This window comes from Engystomops pustulosus, chromosome 6, assembly GCF_040894005.1.
Source record: "Engystomops pustulosus chromosome 6, aEngPut4.maternal, whole genome shotgun sequence".
Lineage (NCBI taxonomy): Eukaryota > Metazoa > Chordata > Amphibia > Anura > Leptodactylidae > Engystomops > Engystomops pustulosus.
The window spans coordinates 34,551,405-34,575,394 of NC_092416.1; the positions used below are offsets into that span (position 1 = coordinate 34,551,405).

Sequence of the window (23,990 nt, forward strand, 5' to 3'; positions counted from 1 at the left end):
TCTCGGTTAAATTTCACCCCAATGGGGGTCATTTACTAAGGGCCCGATTCGCGTTTTCCCGACGTGTTACCCGAATATTTCCGATTTGCGCCGATTGTACCTGAATTGCCCCGGGATTGTGGCGCACACGATCGGATTGTGGCGCATCGGCGCCGGCATGCGCGCGACGGAAATCGGGGGGCTTGGCCGAACGAAAACCCGACGGATTCGGAAAAACCGCCGCATTTAAAAACCGAAAAAGTGTCGCTTGGGGAGCGCTTACCTTCACCTGGTCCGAGGTGGTGCATTCCGGCGCGATGAGATGACTTTCAGCGCAGCATCACCACCTGGTGGACGGCGGAGGAACTACCTTCTTAAATCCCGGCCGGACCCGAATCCAGAGCAGAGAACGCGCCGCTGGATCGCGAATGGGCCGGGTAAGTAAATTTGCCCCAATATGTTTTAAGGCACTTTTCCGACTGGGGTTGTGACCTCTGAAAAAGGAGTGTGGCTCTACAGGGAAAAGTTGGTGTGCCAAAAATTATGCAAATGCACAAAAATATCGGCACACAGTTTTTTGTTGTGAACTAGACTGACTCACAAATGGTACGACTCAAACTACACAAGATTTATCATCCGGCCTCAGATACTGTGAAAAATCTGGAAGACTATGTAGTCTTAACTCAGAGACCAACTACATTGGTCTCTGGCTTGTGTTGTGTGAGGAAACTCGAGACCTTAGGCTCTGATGGTGCAGATTAAACAGAGGGACATAGGAGTTTCATTCAAAAGCCACTAATAGGGACATCTTCCACTAGGTGGAGGTACATCTCATAGGAAGGAGATGGCAGAGAGCTGGCATGATGGATGTGCTGGAGGAGGCACATCTGGTAGTAGACTCATATCCTTCCTTCAAGTGTTCACAAATCTCTGCTTACAACAGCATTATGTCCGTCCTTTAAGTACAAATCCAGAACATTACTGATACATAACAAAGGAAAAAGTGGAGGTTCCGGGACAATACGGAGACTTCAATTGGATCCTATTGATCCCGTTTTTACATGGAAAGAATATTGGGGCATACCCTGCTGTCCTAGTCATCATGGTGCAACAGAAACCTGAACCTAAAGCTCTTCATACATGAGGGACTCAGGGATTGGATTAGACAGTGTGATGTTTGTGGTTGGTCTGTGTAGGTTTCGAGGTTTGGATAACAATGTCACAGGTTAAAACAGTAAATTACCATTCAACCCCTGCTGTGCAGCCGAATCCGAGCTTCTATTGAACTAATTCAGCAAATGTCACGCACAACTTCCAACAAGGAGTGAATTTTCTTTTTGATTGACGACCCATATTTTTAAATTATACATTGTACTGTTTTGTTTTTTATCTTAATTTTTTTAATATGTAAATCAGTCTGTGAGTGTAACAGTGGCAATCGTTAATATCCAAATATGCCTATAGACAATGCTAATGTCAATCATGACTTAAAGACAAAACTGGCCCCTCCCCTGGTGCACTTGCAGGCTGTTTTGCACATTCATCAAAAAATATTATTATCTATATATTTCTTCATTGATTTTTAACTACCAAAGTATGTTTCTGCTTCTATTAAAGGACCCTAGGTGCAAGGACGTAACTAGGAAAGACAGGGCCCCAGAGCAGACTTTTAAATGGGGTCCCCCTATCTCCTTAGAATATATACATATTTGTATACTCACACATTTATCTCTCCCCAACATTTCTTATCTGAGCTGCTGATTCTTGCTGTGTACTGTGGAAGATGTGCACTGTTATATACATATTATCCAGTACAATGTGCAGCATAATATATATATATCATCCATTCTTTAGTGCCAGGTCAGATACCGGGCCCCCCTAACACTGTGGGCCCTATAGCAGCTGCTGTAGTTATAACCCTGCCTACGTGGCAATACTCTTGTGGTAGAAGGTATATAGGACCTGACATATTTTAAATCTCTAAATGTGTTCAATCCTAATAAAGTAATAACATTTTATAAGATTTTTAATTTTTTGGGTCAATTTCATGCAAACTGTTCATAGTTTTTTGAAAATAGTTTTTTTTTTCTTTGATTTGTATTTAGAATTTTTTTTTTTATATTTTTGATACCATGTCCTCCAAGGCCTCATATAAGTCCTCCGGGAACCATTTGCACAATATTTCTTGTATCATATCTAAGTAATACTTATAGATCACATTGGCAGAGCCGACCCGTATCAGTTAAGACTCAGCAGCTATGTCCATGCCAGGAAGCGGCATCTGGCAATAATGTAATTGCCAGGTACAATTGAGACAAAGATTAATGAATAGTGTTCACTGTTGCCAACCTAATTTTAATTTACTTGTTCACCAATCAAACTCTTAGCCAACACGCAGACAAGTTGGAAAATCATAACCAATTATTATACATAATATGTTTATAAAGAAACCCACTAACATGCACAATGATAGCTATAGCCCTAGTCACCTGCACTAAGTGACGGAAAATTCAAGGATACACAGATATTTTATTTTCCACTTACACTGGAAAAATTCTCTTTTTTACAGAATATACAGTGGTGCTTCAATATTTGTGAACCTGTCAGTATCTTCTATAGTTCTGCCAAAAAAATTGTCCTTGAACATAAAAGAACCAGATCCGAGCCCCATTCAAAGTCAGCAAATGAGTCAAAAAAATGTGACTTATTTATTCAAAGAGGAATAGGGTCCAATATCCCATAGCAAAATTATGTGATCCTACTGCTTTCTCCGTATCTGACATTACCCGCCTTGTGCTACAGCTTAACACAGTGCCGGTTAGGTAAATTAGGGTGAGAGACCGAAGGAGAAGGGTCACATCAACACCTCTGCTGTTAGAAGATACAAGCAGTTGAAGACTTGATTGAGAATGCAAATGGCAGATAATGATCCAATTCGCCACTATGGGGCAGATTTACTTACCGGATCCTGCGGCACGTTGTCTGACGAGAACTCGGGTCTGCCGCGATTCACTAAAAACGTGCGCCTGAGTTCCTGCATCCGTCGCTTCTGCGGCGAGGTCCGCCGGAGTTCACCTGCTTCTTCCCGGTGCTTGTAAGTGCTTGTCTTGCGACACAATTCTAAATGTTAAATCCTGCGCCAAAATCCGATTGCTTGCGGAAATCGTGGGAAAACCCAACGAAAATGCCTCCAACATGTTTTGGTGTGTTTTTAAATTGGAGAACCTCATCTTTAAAATGACACTGGAAGCATTCAAAGTGGAACCCAAGTGTGATAACTTTGTGGCTATAGTCCTTGGTCTACAGGGTACAACGGAGGATGTGCTGGTAAACATTGTTCTGTCTTCACTTGTGTATTACTTCCTATCAGTATTGATTGAATGTGCACCACACCTAGAAGTCTCCTTTCTAGGTCTCTAACAGTTAACCTGCAGTGATGGACAGAATCCTTATACTATCAGCATATGAACCAGGATTCTGACATCACATAAAAAGTCCTAGAAACCCATCCTCATTCCTTGTTATAGTTATGACCAAGCTTCCGTGTATTCTGTCTGCTAATATTTTGTAACTTCTAACCCCTTGGCTTGTCTTCTTGGTTATCCCTTTGTCCATCGATTTGGTACTTCATTGTCCTCTAGGTTCTTGACAACCCTTTGTTTTTTTTCTTATCCTAATTCATCGTTATCACTTAGTGTTGAGAAGGGACTTTCGCCCAGTTGCTGGGGTGGTAATGAGTAAGTAGATAGGGATGGTCTAGAGGGTTCAATGTTAGGGTTCATGTTCTGTGTCCGTCTTTCTGTTCCATCCCGTTCCCTCCAGCTGAACGACGTATAGGCTCAGCGTAGGCCATTGGAGCCTATGGAGGATGGATGCAAAGTATTGCATCCATTTCTGGCCTCCGCTGAGCTCCCCAGTATTGTCCCTGCCCATATAAAGGGGGGGAAACACCCCTGCTCCAGCTTTAGGATATAAATGCATATAACGATTTAATGTTTCCTAGATATACAGCCAATAAAGCTTCACCTATTACAATACTGATGCCAGATCTCTTCTGAGATACGACCAGTCAAACAAATCTTCTATTAAAATCTTGTAAAGTGTGAAAGTAAAAAAAAAAAAAAAAAAAAAATTCCCCCGGATTGTGTTAGCAGGATGTCAGAAAAGGACTCGCGTAAGAAAAGAAATGTTTGTTGAGACTATTAAAAACAGTGAAAGGTATAATTTTAGTTTAACAGTAAAGAAATTGGCCACGTTTCAGTGAGCACAGACCCAGCAATGAGAGTGGTGCACTTCAATATATTCCCCGGCGTGCCTCTGATAAACCATGCCACGCTCGCTGATTTTTTCCCATTAAACATGATCAATTACTGGATGTTATAAGCTTCGAGCGATGTATCAGTAGGGAGCTGTCCACGGTTCTGTAGGTCCGTGATTTTATAGCAGCTGGTACAGGTCAAACAAACGCATCCGGAAAAAAAATGACACAGGAGGTTTGGAGGACGCGAACAGTGTGTGACCTGTTACACCACAGTAAACATCATTTATTTGCACATGTTTAAGTGGCGGCGGTGGATTGTTTTGCTTGCGCAGTTACCCGCGTCTATTAAGGGGGACGGAAAAAAAGTGCTGAGTATAATAAAGACTTCAAGGTACACGCTATAGGGGTACAAGGTGTTTTACCATATGCTTAAGTGGCATTAAAACTTTTTATAGCTCTTACTTAACCTGTAATGTAAAGAAAGATGGCGATTGCAATTGGTACAGATTGTACTATCTGCACACAGCATGTTACAGAGCAGGAGCAGCTGAGCATTTTTTACATAGTGTCCTATCTGCAGGCAGCATGTTCTAGAGCAGGAGGAGCTGAGCAGATTATACATAGTGTCCTATCTGCAGGCAGCATGTTATAGAGCAGGAGGAGCTGAGCAGATTGTACATAGTGTCCTATCTGCAGGCAGCATGTTATAGAGCAGGAGAAGCTGAGCAGATTGTACATAGTGTCCTATCTGCAGGCAGCGGGTTAAAGAGCAGGAGGAACTGAGCAGATTGTACATAGTGTCCTATCTGCAGGCAGCCTGTTACAAAGCAGGAGAAGCTGAGCAGATTGTACATAGTGTCCTATCTGCAGGCAGCATGTTATAGAGCAGGAGGAGATGAGCAGATTGTACACAGTGTCCTGTCTGTAGGCAGCATGTTATAGAGCAGGAGAAGCTGAGCAGATTGTACTTAGTGTCCTATCTGTAGGCAGCATGTTATAAAGCAGGAGGTTCTGAGCAGATTGTACATAGTGTCCTATCTGCAGGCAGCATGTTATAGAGCAGGAGGCTCTGAGCAGATTGCACATAGTGTCCTGTCTGCAGACAGCATGTTAAAGAGCAGGAGAAGATGAGCAGATTGTATATAGTGTCCTATCTGCAGGCAGCATGTTATAGAGCAGGAGGAGCAAAGAAGATTGTACATAGTGTCCTATCTGCAGGCAGCATGTTATAGAGCAGGAGGAGATGATCATTTAATAAGTTATTTCCTATATGTAGTAAGTGTGCAATAGATCAGTAGTGGCTGAGCAGATTGTACATAGTGTCCAGTTTCGAAGGGGTTGCAGAAGAATTTGGGGGTTTTATACAAAAAAAAGATTACATATGCCTGATATATCACCCTCTAAGATAAATTAAAGATGTCAGTAAAATCAAGAGAAATTATGAAACCCAAAATAAATCTTTCAAAGTTCCACTGAGGATTAATTAATCGTCTTTGTGTTTCACTTGTCATTTAGCTGTGTGAACATGCGCTTATCTCACTGGCTGATTTGTAGCAGCTTGCACAACACCCTTATCCTCCCGCAGTCCGCTTGGTCCAGCAACAGTTAATGTTTTGATTGACAGACTTCTGCTTCAATCACCTTGAGCAGTCTCCTGTACGTGTTTGGTTCTCTTTCAGTCCAGTTTCGGTTTTAGTTTTGCTTGACCTGCTTCCTATCCTGTTAAAATTCTTTGTTTGCTTCCCTTAATATTCCATGGTAATTCTTGTTTTCTGATTTCTGGCTATTGTTCTGAGACTATCCCTTTGTATCTGTGATTTTGTGCCTTATCTGTCATCTCTTCTGTTACTCGGACAAATCACCATCACTTATTGGGGCACATTTATTTACCGGTCCTGTCACGATCCCCAATCCGGACGGTCCAATGAAGATGAAGTCCAGTGCGATTCACCAACATTGTGCGCCCGATATCCTGCATGTGTCGCTTCCCCGCTGAGGTCCACCGGAGTTCGCCTTCTTCTACCCGGTGTATGTGAGTGCATGTCTTGCAACATAATGGGGTACATTTACTTACCCGGTCCAGTCGCGATCCCACGGCACGTTGTCCGACGAGGATTCGGGTCTACCGGGATTCACTAAGGTTGTGCGCCCGATATCCAGCATGTGTCGCTGCTGTGCCGAGGTCCGCCGGAGTTCACCTTCTTCTTCCTGGTGCATGTAAGTGCGATCTTGCGACACAAATCGTTTTTTAAATTCCGCGGTTTTTCCGAATCCATTGGGTTGTCCGACGGCCACGCCACTAAATTTCCGATGCGCCACAATCACGGGGCAATTCGGCGCAAAACGGAAATATTCGGGAAACCCGACGAAAGTGTGGCGTTTAGACCCTTAGTAAATAAGCCCCAATTTGCGATGTTAAATCCCGCATGTTGTCTGAATCTGTCGGATTGTCTGCCGGCCCGCCCCCCGATTCGTGTCGCGTGAAAGCCGGCACTGATGTGCTAAAATACGATCGTGTGCGCCAAAAACCCCTGTTAAATGCGGCGCAACACAGAAATCGTCTGGAAACTTGTCAAAAATACGGTCCGCGGAGCCCCATCGTGTTTTCTGTTTGTTTGTCTGGTTTTATGTCTGCACAATGATCTAGGAAGGGACTGTCTTCTAGTTGTCCCATATTACCTAGGGTACGCAGAGAAAATTAGGCAGGTACTTGGGGTGCTTGGTCAATTTAGGGTTTACTGTCCTGTCTGTCCTTCCCGGGTCCAGAGCTCTTATTACAGATAAGGTGACACTGGCAAGTGCCTTATACATAAGAATTGATGCTGAATTACTTGGATAGCCTGACATAGCATTTAACGAAGGCGCAAGTTTTATCTGCTTTATATGAATTATGACAGTGGAGTCCCACAGAATTACCATATTACGGCTCCATACAACCTTTTATGTGGTCTCAGCTACAGTAAGGCAGTTTATGATGTTGCCATTGGAACATTTTAATCATCCACCAAGCTTTAGAATTACTCGTATATCACAGATTATGAGATGCTAAAATATTGCTAACTATAGTTTTATTACCTCTAAAATATAAGAAAACCGGCTCAACCTTCTCTTTCGGAACGATAATTAACTGTGTGATGTTCTTTGAAGATCATTGCTATAAATATGACCCCTGTGTCCTTTATTACCTTAATTTACCATTTCTATACGTGTAGCTGTGGCACCATAAAGGACCCCCCCCCCCCCCCTCTCTCACCGCCCGGTATTCTGCGAAAATGGTCGCCTGCAACCTTTCCGTAATTGACATTTCTGGCTGTAGTTCTGCACGCGGCTCCTTAGTGATCATGAAAGGACTTGGGTTGGGTTTGCTCTGGCATCTTCCCATGCATTGTGCTGCCAATTTCGTAAAAGGCATTTTAAGTTTATATGGTTGATTTTAGCTGCGCATCTGCTCTGGCTCGTTACTAGAGTGCGCTGATCTCTATTGTAAGCATGCTTATTATGGCTGTGATCCGGACTATTAAGGTCTCCATTGCTTTTTATATGTGGTCAGCGGCGCGAAGAAGCACGCAAGCGCAAAACGGACCGTTCTGTGATGTGTCCGGCGTCCGCATGTAAACCAGTTGTGCTCAATAAAGAAGTTTGAAGCAATAATTCTTTATTTCTTCATATATCGCTTTGTGACTACTATGGATTTCTGCTTTGGGAAGATGCCCCCCAGTATGGCTTTGCGAACACACCCCTGATGAACTGCTACCATTGATTGCTGTGTTAAAGGGAACCTACCACCACGAATCTACCTATAAAGGTAGATCGGGTGGTAGGTGGATCAATAGGACGTGAGGATAGCCCTTTTAAGGGCTAATCCTCACGTCCCCGCACTTTTTCATAACTTTTATTAGCTTTCTATGCAAATTTTGTTATGCGGCTACTGGGGTGTGGAGTAGCCGCAACTGAGGCTCCATGCCCCAGTAGCCTCTTTACTCCTCCTACCCACAATCTTCGGTGCACAGCTCCTTGTAGCTGCGTGCCCTCGTCCGACGACCCTGCCGTCTGCGCGTGCGCAAATCAGCAGGCCCGCGCCTATGCAGCTCCGGCTTCGCGGACCTGCTGTTCCTTTTGAGCCCTAGCCAGTGGAGGTACTATTTTATATGTATAGAGACAGATCCCGGGTTCTGTAGGTTTGTTTTTAAAAGAAATCTTACACCAAAATCCATCATGATAAACCAGGGACACTTACTCATAGATCCAGGCACCATGAACTTCTACAGTCATGCTAATTAGCCAGAGGGGCTCTGGAGGGGCGTTACCAGAGCCCCTCTATACAGTAGTTTCACAGGCTGTTACAGTATGCAGAGCACTTCCCTCCTTCCACTGTGTGAGATTACAGGGAGAAGTCTGAGGGAACAAGAGGGAGGATGAGATGTGCTCCTGTAAAGTGTAACAGCCTGTGAAGCTTTAATACGGAGGGCCCTTGGTAACCAAGCCACTGCTATCCAAGACCATGGGTCTTGCATTGTACTCTAGAGACAATTCCGCTGCAGATTTCTTTCTCAGTAAGTGTAGGTTCTGGCATTGGAAGGAACCCAACTTATGTAAATACTGACAGTTCTTGGCAGTCATGATAAGTATAAGGCTCCATTCACATGAACGCATGAGGGACATATATACATCCTACATAGTCAACTATGGCTCACTATTGCAACTGTGTGCTCACCATAAGAAGGGCTGTGCGGCATTACTACCTATGGAGACAGGTAAGCAGCGCTCACCTCTACTCCTTTCCGGCATGCCTGATGTGTGTCATTGCCGGGTGGGCACACATCACTGTGACTGTACCCTAAGTATACCCTGTTAGGAAAATCTGCGTGTATTCACATAAAAAGGTGCCGGACAATATTGTTGTCAGAGCTACTTCAGGATCAAGCTGTAGTGATTCATTCTTCTGCAGAACACAGGTGAAATGTCAGCAGAGATTTTCTGCTTTGATACCAACCTTTTTGCCTGTACCTTGACTACGCTTCAGACTTTTTGTACCTCGCCGCCATTACTTTTTACCTTTTATGTTAGACTTAAAGGGGTATTCCCATCTGGGCATTCCCCTTTAATTTAATTCATTTGCCATATGTAAACACTTCCTCAATTGGAAATTATTAAAAAAAAATGTTCCTGTGTGAAGATAATTTCTCATTAATGTAGCCATGTTGTCCCTTAGAAACGAGATAGCTTCCTCGGATACGACCACCTCACATTTTGGCAGTGGTGGCCAGACATGCATTATGGAGTCCTGCCTGACCTCCTGGCTTCAGCGATCATTACCACAGGACTGATGTGGAACATGTAGTAACTTCTGGACATTTCATGTACAAAACCTTTTGTTTCTTTGTGCAATCACTCCAGCAGAGGTGGTCGTATCCAAGGACACAGTCTTGTTTCTAAGTGACCATATCACTACATTTATGAGAAATTATGTTCACACAGGTAAAACATTTTTAATAACATCTAATTGAAGAAATGTATACATATGGCAGATTAACGAAACTGAATGTGAATGCCCAGATGAGAATACCCCTTTAACCTTGTCTGTCTTGTGTCTGTTTTTTTGGCTTTTTGTACTGTGCACTTATCCAGGGTAGATACTGTCATCCAGTTGCCGCCTGCAATCTAGCAAAGGAGCGCCAAGTAGTCAGGGGTAGAGATTGTGGGAAGCTCACACTTTTTCCCTGTATTCTTTAGCAAATATTTCAGCAGAATTGCATTGGGTTGTGTTAAGTGCAACACTGCGTCTCTAGACGGAGTACTGAGTAATATTCATATGACTAAAGTGCCTGGGATGAAATGTGAGCTTTTGTCTCTGTGTCTACTTCTCTCAACCTCACTCCTTTACCTTTCCATACGCTTCTATGGTTAATAATAATAATAATAATAATAATTGCTTTATTTATATAGCGCACACAGATTACGCAGCGCTGCACAGATCTTACCAAATCATTGCCTGTCCCCAATGGGGCTCACAATCTAAACAACCTACCAGTATGTTTTGGAGTATGGGAGGAAACCGGAGGACCCGGAGGAAACCCATGCAAATACGGAGAGAACATACAAACTCTTGCATATAATTTAATACTGTGAACTTGCAGTCTGTCTTAGGCTGCATCCACACTACAGTATGGGGGACGTATATACGGCCGACGTATATGCGGCCGATATACGTCCCCCATACACTTCTATGGGCTTGCGGCGCCCTACGGGAGCGGTACGGTGCAGCACACGTGCGGCATCGTACCGCTCCGTAGCCCTCGTCCTCCTCCTCTCCCCGCGCTGCCGTGTGCCCACCGTGCTACGGTGCGGCGGGCTCACGGCAGTGTGAATATAGCCTGGAAGGACACCGGAGAGATTTTGAGAGTATGCAGCAATTTATAATAGAGGAAAAAAAGGGAATATACAGGCAGTCCCCGGGTTACGTACAGGATAGGCTCTGTACGTTTGTTCTTAAAGGGAACCTACCACCCCGATTCTACCTATAAAGGTAGAAGGGGTGGTAGGTGGATGGATGGGACGTGAGAATAGCCCTTTTTTGGGCTAATCCTCACGTCCCGGGTGTCTTTTAGAAAGCTTAATTGTAGCTATATGTTAATTTTTTTATGCGACAACTTGGGGCGAGGAGTAGCCGGACATGAGGCTACTAGTCACGGCTACTCCACGCCCCAGTAGCCACGTTACTCCGCCTACCAGATAATCTTCGGCACGCAGCTCTGCATGCGCATGTGCAGTAGTTCCGGCCCCGGAGCCGCGGCCGCGCAGCCGAAGGCCTGCGTTCTGTGCATGCGCAGAACGCAGGGGATCCGGACGAGGGCGCGCAGCTACCAGGAGCTGCGCGCTGAAGATTATCTGGTAGGCGGAGTAACGTGGCTACTGGGGCGTGGAGTAGCCGCGACTAGTAGTCTCATGTCCGGCTACTCCACGCCCCAGTAGCCGCATAAAAAAATTAGCATATACATGCAATAAAGTTTTGTAAAAGACACCCGGGACGTGAGGATTAGCCCAAAAAAGGGCTATCCTCACGTCCCATCCATCCACCTACCACCCCTTCTACCTTTATAGGTAGAATCGGGGTGGTAGGTGCCCTTTAAGTTGAATTTGTATGTAAGTCAGAACTGTATATTTTATAAATGTAACCCCAGCTAGAATCTTTTTGGATTTTAAAAATGTTGGATTCTCATAAGAACCAGGATTAACAATAAAGCTTAATGGCAGACGCCTGTGATAACTATTATAGCTGATTATTGTAGCCTAAGGCTAAAGTACAGTAAATTACCAAAATTCAGAGGTCCGTTTGTAACTAGGGGTCGTCTGTAAGTCGGGTGTTCTAAGTAGGGGACCGCCTGAATGTGAAAAAAGCAGCATTTGTGTTTCTATTTCACTTTCTATTGGCTAATGCGAAGTTTGTTGCAAAGTCAGTGGCAATTTAAGGTTCTATTTTACATTGGTAATTGGTTCTTCCACGTTCCACAAAGCAAATCCAATCCTAATTCGCTTGAAAGGCCTCTTAACAATGATCTTAAACAATTGCATCAGTCATTTATTGGCCAATCTGGGGTATTTTACATGATGCAGTAATTGGGAACAATCATATGCATGAACAAACACCGATTGATCAATCATCGATCACGTCGATCAGCGATCGTTAAAAGAACGTTTCACACCGGGTAAGATTTGGGGATGAATAGGCACAAATGATTGTCAGTTATAATTGGTTGCATGGCTGCTTATGTCTGTTCTTATTGGGGACAAAGCAGTTTACATGGAATCAACTTTGAATGAAGAATTCCTTTAAAGAAAAGGGAGGAGCATGACTCTAGGTTCTAGAAATACAATGAAAATGACCTGATAAAGCGTCTGTCTGTAGATGCAAAATGCATTGTCTTTTTTATATACAGGCGGTCCCCTACTTAAGGACACCCGACTTACAGACAACCCATAGTTACAGACAGACCCCTATGACCTCTGGTGAAGCTCTCTGAATGCTTTACTATAGTCCCAGATTATAATAATCAGCTGTAAGGAGTCTGTAATGAATCTTTATTGATAATCCTTGGTCCCATTACAGCAAAAAATGTTTAAACTCCAATTGTCACTGGGGCCAAATTTTTTTTTGTCTGGATCTACAATTATAAAATATACAGTTTCGACTTACATACAAATTCAACTTAAGAACAAACCTCCGGACCCTATCTTGTACGTAACCCGGGGACTGCCTGTACCTGCTAAAAATTTTGAATATATATCAATATCAGATCGGTTGGGTCATGACAACTCTCCGCTGATATGAGAGAAACCACATGACTCCATTCTCTGTGTAGTGGTCAGACTTGGGTACTGCAGAAGAGCTCTCATTCACATAAATGCTAAGCTGCAGTGACTCGGTATAGCCACTACACAGAGAACGGAGCTCTCTGCTTCCCGTCCCATTCTTTGTGTATTAGTTGCTTACCTGGGGTGGTTATTGGACTATTGGACCCCCACAATTTTGAAACAAATAATCAAACTTTATGATAGTTTATCTATATATTTTTTTTTAACCCAGAAAACCCCTTTAAGGAGCTTAATCTATAATAGTATTTGTATGAACTCTTAAAGGAAAATGCCTTCATGAAACATCAAATGAATTCTAAGAAATCAAAGGTGCGCCTTATAGTCCAGTGCGCCTTATATATGAACCATACTTACAGACAACAGCTGCCTTGAACTGTGCACAGGTCTGCCACCTGCTGGTCATACATCTTTATAATCCGTTGCGCCTTATATATGAATGGTACTTACAGACAACAGCTGCGTTGAACTGTGCACAGGTCTGCCACCTGCTGGTCATTCAGCCTTATAATTAGGTGCGCCTTATAATCCGGTGCATCTTATATATGAACCTAGACATATAAGAAGGCATTTATTGATGGTGCGCCTTATAATCCGGTGCACCTTATAGTCCGAAAAATACGGTGTGTGTGTGTGTGTGTGGGTGTGTGTAGATATTTGTCCTTTGTATTTTCTGGATGGAGATGTGTTTCCATAACTATTAGCATGGGGATGTTTAATGAGTAACGACCCTTCATGTGAATCCTGTTGTTAAACGCTAATAAGAATGTTAAGCGGAAATCTTCCATTTCGCTATTAAAATTGATTTTTATTTTTCTATTCACAGTTGTAAGAAGCTAAATTATAAAAGATAAATTAAAATGATACAAACTCTTTTGCAAGAGTTTTTAAATTAGATTTTTTTTTTAGAGTTACTGAGGACAGTCGAGACTTTCTGGAGCTTTTCACAGTTTTAGGCTCAACATTTTGTAAAAAGTCAATTGTGAATGAGATGAAGAATAATGGCGATGGTGGTGCCACGCTTCCAAATGGGGGGATAGAAATCCAGGTGTTAAAGTCCTATACCAGTGATGGCAAACCTTTTAGAGACCGAGTGCCCAAACTACAACAAAGACCCGCTTATTTATCGCAAAGTGCCAACACAGAAATGTAATTTGTGATTTATACTCCCTGCTCTGTCACAACTTTCATTAATATCAGCACCTGAGGACCCCAATAAAGCAGAAAATAGAAGAAATGTGGATGATCATTGTACCTTCCCTCCAGGGTCCCATAAACAGGAAGAATTGTCAGGGCAGGAGCAGGAGCTACACTGATAATCCAGATCTGTCCACACTTCCCACTCCTCCAGTGGTCCCAGGTAGCGCTGTCACTTCAAAATAGCTCTGTGCACAGCAAGTCCTGGGCTGTCTGTAACTTCAGGAAGATACCTTGTGATGGCCTCCGAGTGCCACCTCTGGCACCAGTGCCATAGGTTCGCCACCACTGTCCTATACCTTAATGTTAACTTTTAACTCACCTGGATTTCTATTACCCATTTGGAAGCTTGGCTTCACTCCTGGGGACTCTACACTCTAGGGCAGAGGTCCCCAACCTTTATTGCACCAGGGACCGGCTTTAAGCTAGACCAGTTTTCCATGGCCCGGTGGGGGTGGGGGCGGGGCTTTGGTCATATAGGGTGGGGTTATGGAGGGGTGGAGCTTATAACATAAGATATCAGGGAGTGTCCGGACCAGATCCATCATATTGGTTTGGTGTAAAAATAAAGCAATGCTAAATGCATACAGCGTACCGCCATGTAGTATAAAATGCATACAGCGTACCGCCATGTAGTATAAAATGCATACAGCGTACCGCCATGTAGTATAAAATGCATACAGCGTACCGCCATGTAGTATAAAATGCATACAGCGTACCGCCATGTAGTATAAAATGCATACAGCGTACCGCCATGTAGTATAAAATGCATACAGTGTACCGCCATGTAGTATAAAATGCATACAGAATACCGCCATGTAGTATAAAATGCATACAGCGTACCGCCATGTAGTATAAAATGCATACAGAATACCGCCATGTAGTATAAAATGCACACAGCATGCCACCAAGTATTATAAAATAGATACAACGTACCGCCAAGTAGTATAAAATGCATACCGAGTACTGCCATGTAGTACAAAATTGAAGCCCTGATAAATATCACAAATGCTGCATATACATACAGCATATATACACATATATGTATACACACACACACATCTATACATACTTATACATACACATATATGTATACACACACACACATCTATACATACTTATACATACACATATATGTATACACACACACATCTATACATACTTATACATACACATATATGTATACACACACACATCTATACATACTTATACATACACATATATGTATACACACACATCTATACATACTTATACATACACATATATGTACACACACACACATCTATACATACTTATATATACACATATATGTATATACACACACATCTATACATACTTATACATACACATATATGTATACACACACACATCTATACATACTTATACATACACATATATGTATACACACACACATCTATACATACCTATGCATACATACATACATAGAAGTTACCTTACCGTACTCTTTTCTTCTTTTATGGTCCTGGCAGGTTCTGCCTTGTCCTCCGGCGGGGGGCTGGAGCCTGGGGGAACCGGAGCCTAGGGGGCTGTCTAGAGCCTGGGGGGGGGGTGACCGGAGCCGGGGGGCGGCAGAGCGGGGGGGGGGGGGAGGAAGCCGGAGCCGGTAGCTTAGGGTAGTATGCAGGGAGTAGGGGAACCCGGAGAGGACAAGTGGGGCTGCAGTCAAGGGGATGTTCCGGGAGTTCACAGGTGCCGGCCGGCAAGCAGGCGGATGTGCCGCCGGCGGTCATGTGGAAGTGCCACGCTGCAGTGCGGGAGGGTAAAAGTGCCGGCAGGCGCAAGGGTACATGTGTCGGCGCGAGCGGGGTGAAGTACTGGGCGCCTGTCAAGGGGAAGTGCCGGCTTGCGGGGGGATATGCCAGCCCGCGGGACAGGTACATGTGCTGGCAGGGGGTTGTGCTAGCCGGAGCATGTGGCGGCGGGCGAGAGTATGTGTCCGCCGGCGGGCTGGAGCCCGGTGCTGCGCCCTCATGGCAGGTGCGCCCCTGGGAGCAGGGAGCCGAGAGCCTGGAGGGGGGAGCTCGGTGCCGGCAGGGTCTGGGGGCCGTGGTAAGGTGCCGGCGGCGTCGGGGGGTGGGCGCAAGGTGCTGGCAGCATCGGGGAGCAAAGTGCCGGACGGAGGGCTGCAACGTGGTCCCGTCCGGTGCGGAAGCTCAGTGCTGGCCGGTGCCGCCCCTGCACGGACCGGCTGATAAACTCCAACGGCCCGGTCCTGGTCCGCGGACCGGCGGTTGGGGACCTCTGCTCTAAGGGACATTACAAGCTGTTATGTGCTCCGCATAATAGAGCATGTGGACAGTGCACCCACAACGCCCACCAAAGGCTGACATGTACACAGATCTAGAGAGGTTGCCTTTTTTTCTTTTGGTACCTGTCAGAATTTTCTGCAGTATTCAGAATTGGATCAGCTATACCCAAGGCCCTCTTTGATTAACAGCCGCCTTTCTGGATATTTTCCTTGGGGAAAGCTGGATGTGAGAGAGAGTTTGTTTTGTGTGATGGACATCTGAACCAGTCAGCTGATGGGGGTGGTGTCCATTACTCCCTTTATATTCTGCCCAGTTCCATCAGAAGATGCTGGTGTCTTCTCACTCTTGTGCTTTTGTTATTGCTTCTGCTACCACTATGCTTTATGTGTATCTGACCTCTGCTTGTTTGTCCTCTATGTTTGTCATCTTTCATGCCGGTTAGTGCAGGGAATGTTGACCAGAAGTTCCATCCACTAGAGTTTGTGAGGTTTGATAATAGGGGTTGTGGTTGAGTTTACGGCACGCTCTCCTTCTTAAACATGACAGCACCTGAGATTCATCATTATATCTGTTTCATTATAAAGAAAGATTGACAGTGGAAGAGGAGAATTTTCCCACTGGGTGCTGTAAATAAAAAATGATATTGAATGATATTGATGATTTTTTATATGTATCTTTAAAGATAATAAACAATATTAAAATTCAACAATTGAAAAATGTGTAAAAAGTGTCAAAAATGGCAGGAAATCTAGTCCCTTCTGTTGCACATAATTGTATTGTATTTAGAGATGAGTAAATCATTCAAGATTCACTTTCCTGAAGCTTCACCAAATATTTTGTATGTTTAGATTCAGGTCCGAATCTATTTGGTCCCTAACCTTTTTGTATTTGGGGACAGGTTGCACCCAAATTTTTTTTTCCAGGGACCAGGACCATGGTCCCCCTATCTATACCACATATAGTCGAGTATAAGTCAGCCTGAGCATATAAGCCGAGGCACCTAATTTTACCACAAAATAAACTGGGAAACCTATTGACTTGAGTATAAGCCTTGAGTGGGAAATGAAGCCCCTACTCATTAACGAAATGTCCAAAGCAGGGCCCCCTCAAAAACGCACAGCCCCCAATAGTAATGTCCCCTGCCCAGCTTCCATAGAAATGTCCCCTGCCAAGCCTCCATAGTAATGTCCTCTGCCAAGCTCCAATAGTAATGTCCCCATCCCAATCCCCATAGTAATGTCCCCTTCACAGCCCCATAGTAATGTCCCCTGCCCAGCACCCATAGTAATGATCAAAGTTCAACCTCCATAGTAATGTCCCCTGCCCAGCACCCATAGTAAAGTCACCTGCACAGCCCCAATAGTAATAGCCCCATCACAGCCCCCACAGTAATATCTGCAGTGCAACCCCCATAGTAGTGTCCCCTTCCCGACCCCCAAAGCAATGTCCTCATGGCAGCCCACTTAAAAAATAAAAAACTGTATACTTCCCTCTGATGCTCCTTTTATCCCCGCAGCTTCTCGGCAGACGGCCAGAGGCACATCTTAGCACGCTACCAGTACACACACTGTGATGTAATAGGGTGCGTCATAGACGTGGCTGTGGTGGTTGTCTTCCAGGAAGACGTGGGGCCAAGAGGAGCACTGGAGGTGAGTATGCAGTCCTTTATTTCAAGGTCTTTTGGCTGTGCCCTGGGACCTGGTTCTCCATGGCCCGGTTTTGGCCCATTGCCCGGCGGTTGGGGACCACCTCTCGAAAACACATGTTTTTTGGTATATAAAGGTCCTATCTAGTTTTATAAATTGTTTCAAATTTTTTGAATTTCCAGTTTTCACTAAAATGATAGTAACAAAAGCCTAACAGGCATTGTACAAATGGACAATAATGGAATGTCCATAGAAGTCGAATTCAATTTGGTGACTAAGAATCAACAGATTCAAATCGAGTGTGAATGAGTTGACTAATAGATTAGCAAATTTGTACTGTAAAACACAGTAGATGATTGTCAATTCAACCCCAAATTTTAGTGGGACTGACTTACAATGAAATGAGTATTCCTCCATATAGGACTTTTCTGGCCAGAATTTTTTAAGAAATCAGCAACACACCTATCATAACCGATGCTTGAAAGATGGCGCAGCATCTTTCCCGCTATTCTAAGATAGAAGGTTCCATTCAGCTGTTAAAGGGAACCTGTCACCAAGAGAACCATTTTTAGCACTCCCCCAGTCCCCACAGAGCATAGTACATACACTGCCAAAGTGTTTTTGTATAAAAAATTGGTTTTACAGAAAAAGACATATGTTATATTGTACCTTGCTGTTTGACTAGGCACTTGTCCACTGGGAGTGGCTGGAAAGTAGCAGTTCCCCCCACCCCCACCCTTGGGAAACCGCTACTCCATGTGTCCTTTTCATATATATGAAAACACCCATCACTTCCTTAGTAACGCCCCCTGCTCCTCTACAGCCAATCCCTAGTGAGGGGAGTTATTCATTTATTTGAAAAGGTCACATAGAGGAGCAGTTTCCCAAGGGTGGGGTGGGGGAACTGCTCCTTTCCAGCCACTCCCAGTGGACGAGTGCCTAGTCACACAGCAAGGTACAATATAACATATCTTTTTTTCTGTAAAACCTATTTTTTATACAAAAACACTTTGCCAGTGTATGTACTATGCTCTGTGGGGACTGGGGGAGTGCTAAAAATGGGTCTCCTGGTGACAGGTTCCCTTTAAGGAAACAAAAAACTACTAAAAAAGATCTATTTGGAAATCACAAGGCAGTAAAATGCTACCCTATTAACTGACGGGATTGTGATGTCCAGCCCGGTGGCTTTATACCTTTCATATGATAGACCTTTCCTGTCAGAACTTTAAAAGCCTTAACTACTGATCGAATTCTTAGTAGAATTTTTTTTTTTCTTTAAAATCTATAAATCATTTTCGAGTCATTTCTATTTCGCAGACAATAGAGACCTTAAGGTTTTCATTCTTGGTATCTTACCAAAACGTTGTAATGTGTCCTGGGCTTCAGCATCTTAATTTTTAATCTGCTTCTGCTCGGTGACCTTGGTTCTTCTGCTCTGTCTCTATGTCTCACAGATTTCATTGCGAGAAAATAAGAAATGTTCCTTTTCATCTTAGTCATAAATCTCCAATACCGCAGTGTATATCATGTGTCCTTCCTTGTTTGCAGATTTTTATGGAATGCCCGGATCACCAAAGGGCTTCATGACGATTTGTGTAAAATGCTCCGTGTCCTGGCGCCTCTGGTGCTTCTCTTGTTGTTGCTGATGAAGACCACTGGTAGCCCCCACACCATTCGAATTGGTAAGTCGGATTGTTCCATTGTATGTTCAGAAATAGTGGTGGGTAAATAATCCATCTTCTCTTATGGTATACACAAATGGTTTACTTAAAGGGAACCTGTCATTGGGAGCCATTTTTCTGGCTCCCCCATGTCCCTGTAGAGAATAGTGTGCACATTGCCAAAGTGTTTTTTATAATAAAACCGTCTTTTTTTTTTCAATAAAAATTTTAGTTTTTCTTTGTCCTGCTTCCAATGGGAGTGGCCAGTGAGGAGTGCCTCCCACACCTACCACACCCCAGCCTCGGGAACCTCTCCGTCATGCGTCTACTTGAAAAAAAGGAAGGAATTTGGGCATTTTTAAAAAAAAATTTCAATAAGACGCATGACGGAGCATTTTCCCGAGTGTGTGTGGGAAGGGAACCGGCTTCTAACTGGCCACACCCATGGGACATGGGACACTACTCGGCATAGAGAAAGGTAAACTCTCATCTAACTTTTCTTTTTTTATCAGAAAAAGCCAGTTTTATTATAAAAACTCTTTGACAATGTGCACACTATGATCTCTGGGGACACAGGGGAGCTAGAAAAACGGCTCCTGATGACAGGTTTCCAGCTTCAAAAATTCTGCCTCTTCCCAAATGCATCTCTATTATTAGTTTAATATACGTTGCCTACATAGAGCCAACACATTCACCAATATTGTGCACCCTCAAAAACATTGGAAGAACTTGGTGCTTATCTTCTGCTTTTGTGACATCTCATTTCATGAATATACGGTGTTGTCCCCATAGAGGAGGGGTCGGCACATATCCAGCTACCGCTTTGTTCACTCTTCTCGTTCTTTTCTTCCTTCTTGTCTCTGGAGTGAGTATGTTTACATGCAATGTGGTAGACAGCAGATTGTGAAGTGAGTAATGACAGCAAAACTTTACACTTTGTGATGAAATCGCATGTAAATAGAAGCAATATCTGTGATGGCGGAAGACGGTGTTCGCGTTGATCATTTTGATACAGCAAGCCTTGGCAGCATGAAAACAACTGTGCAGCACAGAGATGATGAAAATTATCTAAATATTCTGAAAGTTTTAGGATGTTTTAAGAAAAGTTGAAAATCCCTGTAGACCCCTTCAGGCCTATTTTAGCTACAGACCCATTTTTTTAAATTTGTCCTGTGTCACTATTCTTCCTGCAACCAAAAATGTATGCACTTAAAAAGGTTATCTGGGTTTAAAAAATTTCTTATGGCCGGGCTGGGGAGGGCTATTTAAACACAATAAACATGTATTTACCTCCTCCGGCGCTTCCGATGTCCCGCGCCGCGGCCGGTCTTCTCTGTGCGCCGGTTTCATTACAAGTGCGCACAGGGAGCTTCCGGCCGGCCGGAAGCTCCCATGCGCACCATCTCCCAGCGCTTACAACGCTGAGAGATAGCGACGGATGGGAGGAGCCGTCCACAACGCGGACCGGAAGCTCCCTGTGCACGGCTTCCGTGCCCCTGTAAACAAACAGGGGCACGGATCGAAGGGACCGCGGCACGGGACATCAGCGGCGCCGGACGAGGTAAGTACATGTTTATTATGTTTAACTAGCCCTCCCCAGCCCGGCCATAAAAATTTTTTTAAACCCGGATAACCCCTTTAAAGAGGTGTTCTGGTGCTCAGTTGATCGGTGAGCTACATTTATCATGCAAAGTCTGACACAATTGTGTCGCACACCCTATGTTAAAGGTGCACCAAAAACAAATTGGTGCACTCTATCGGAGCAGTGCAGGGGGCACCAGACTAATGAAGAACGTGCACCAGAAATCCTGAATCTGGTGCCCCTGCACTATACACAGACAAACTGCACATAGTACAGACTGTACAATAAGTGTGCAATAAATATCTCACCTAAACTAAATTCTTCACTTTGCAAAGTGTGACTTTCTTCTCTAAGTGGCTCTGGCTGGCACTATGTGGCTGCAAGGCAAGATTGTCCACTCCCCTGGCACTTCCTGGTGCCATGGGATGATTGTCTCCTTTTCAGTATGGGAGCCTTCATGGGGGCACAGGCTTATATTAGGCGAAAGGTGAATCTAGGGGGGAGATGTCACCTCCCCGTCTCCTGGCACACTGCCACTGTGGAGCGGCATCTCGTTCCCAAGACCGTCGGAAATATGTGTTTCCCATGGTCATAGCAACCCCTGTGAAAGGGTGGTTCAACCGACAAAATAATTGCGACCCACAAGTTGAGAACCGCCGGTCTACATGGTTACTAAGCCATCTGTGTATTGGTGCTCCAGTGACCCATCTCCCGCCTCGCAGGTGCACCTGTGCCCCTCTCTGTGCCCCACACTCCCCCGGCTTCACTCACCTCTCTGCATTCCTCGCTGCCCGGTGTGCGCATCCCCGCCTCCAAGGGCACGCACACACACCGGCGTTTATAAATTTAAAGGGCCAGCGCACCACTGATTGGTCCTGGCCATTTCCAGCATATGAATAAAAGCCAGCATCTCCCAGCATTCCCAACTGGATCTTTGTGCCTAGTGCCTCAGAGAAAGCTGTTCCATGTGATTTACTGTATTTCTGATTCCTGTGCTGACTGTCTTGACCTCCTGCCTGTTCCCGACCACGAGTTTGCCTTACGATTCTGTACTTCGCCTTGGCCGCCACCCTGGACATAGTCGCGCCTTTTGGAATGACCTGGTGGAGCTAAAACTGGTCCCAATGGCTACCATCTCCCGATATCTATTAAATGTAGTCATGGAGGGGGAACAAAAGGTTGTCCAGAAAAAAATTCCTTTGTAGCAAAATACACCATAATAGATGATAAAGAAACTCTAGTTTTCTTCCATTGCCCCTCAGAAAGAATAAAATAAAATTCTAATCAAATTCTTGCAAATCAATCGAGAAGTTTGAACTTTCTCATGGCTCATTTTGCACTCATGTTGCATCTGCCACCATTTGCTAACGTAGGCTATGGATATGCTGCTTCTATGAGCTGTAAGTACACCCTCCAATCTTTGCACCTCCTCAAGTTATACCCCTGGTTACAACCATGATTTAACCTGACTCTTAATCCTCGTTGCCCGTAGACCTTAGGCATGTACCCAGACTGTGTTTTGATCTTTACCTACTCTGATATTGGCCTATCTGTGATTATCGGTAGGCTAACCCACTAGTCCTTCAACCTAGCATCTACTGTCCATTGTGAGCCACCATAGATGCAACCAGTACTGGGACTACTCCTGGAGGTAGTGTTGTACCCTGGCATAGTAAAGTCCACATTCCCATATGGGAGTTTTCAATGGTAAAAAACCTACTTGGATAACACTTTTGGGATTAGTTCAAAATCACACCAGTCTGGTGGCACAGCGGGACACATTTTCTAATGTCCCTTCGCACGGTTTTTGTCGGACTTTGCACGTTCTTTTCAGTGCAAACTGCTTGCACAGGTATTTAAGAAGTGTCCGCACCACATTTGTGTCGCACGCGACCCTTTTGTGTCGCGGCTGGACTATTGTTCATGCAACACAAGTTTCGTCACTGAAAGAGGGGGCTTAGTCGAACCGTGCAACACATTTAACATGAAGTTCAACAGAATTGTGTCGCACACAAGGTGCATCAAAAATAGTGGTGCACTCATTAGGAGCAGTGCAGGGGTCGCCAAATTCATAATGAACAAGTGCCAGAAATCCGGAATCTGGCGCCCCCTGCACTATACACAGGACACTGCACATAGTACACATTGCACTATTCTTAGTAAATCTGCCCCAGTGTGTCCACATCCCATTGTTTGTCATGCAAATATAGAACTAAGATAAGAGTTCAATATACTTACTGGGATGACAATGTTTACTGGGATTTTTGTCCTTTATTTTCTCTAGTATTGTTTTGTAACCTCTTTTTTCACAAGAAGTCCATATGTGAGAAACCGTGGCAAACATGTTTTACGTTTTTGGGTCTCCCCATAATTCTTCCAGAGGACAGGACTATATTGTGTATTTTTTATTGCCGCTCCAGATTGGTAGATGCTTCTCAGCAAATTGGAAATTCGGCTCCTAAAATGTGTAGATTTCTGGGATTTACTGCTGTGCTCCTTTTTCTTCCTCTGGCAGATATATTGCAGCGAACATTCAGTTTCTTTGGTTTAGTTTTATCTTCCAAACTAAAAAAAATATCTTATACCTGGGGTCCTGTAATGAAGAGCTCTTGGGATTCTCATGAGCAGCTCCTGAGCATGACAACCAGGGGGCTTTTACAGAAGAAAGACATGGATCCCACCTCCTGAGTATGAATTATTACCACTGAGAACCTGCAGAGTGCAATGTTCTTGACCCCTAAGGCGACATTTAAGCACATACTGAATTAAGCAGACACAGATCCCCCAGAAATGATAGCCTTGTCATAAAGCCGAATATATTTCTCCGAATTGAATGCACATTTCTCATCTACAACGGTTTAAAAGAAATAAAGAGCTAATGTTCTGTATAAATCAATGGATATTAGAGATAAATAAGTATTTGTGTTAACCCGTTCCGAAAGTGAAAACTGCTTTATAAGGAATAGGGCTTCAGGGGGAATGAATTCATATTTGAAAAATAATATATAGAGGCGCTATCCATGA

The 23,990-nt window shown here is 44.1% G+C and overlaps 1 protein-coding gene across 4 annotated transcripts in view; it reads left to right on the top strand.

The window, feature by feature from the left end:
- GRIK4 (glutamate ionotropic receptor kainate type subunit 4) overlaps window positions 1–23,990 on the top strand; it is a 210,134-nt gene that overhangs the window by 91,756 nt on the left and 94,388 nt on the right. For 3 of the 4 annotated variants that reach the window (XM_072155630.1, XM_072155632.1, XM_072155631.1), the window contains exon 2: window positions 19,272–19,405. The exons of the other annotated variant lie outside the window; for it this stretch is intronic. In XM_072155630.1, the coding sequence (XP_072011731.1) occupies window positions 19,324–19,405 (82 nt within the window). In that variant the 5' untranslated portion in view covers window positions 19,272–19,323. The remainder of the gene's footprint in view (window positions 1–19,271; window positions 19,406–23,990) is intronic. 4 annotated transcript variants of the gene reach the window in all.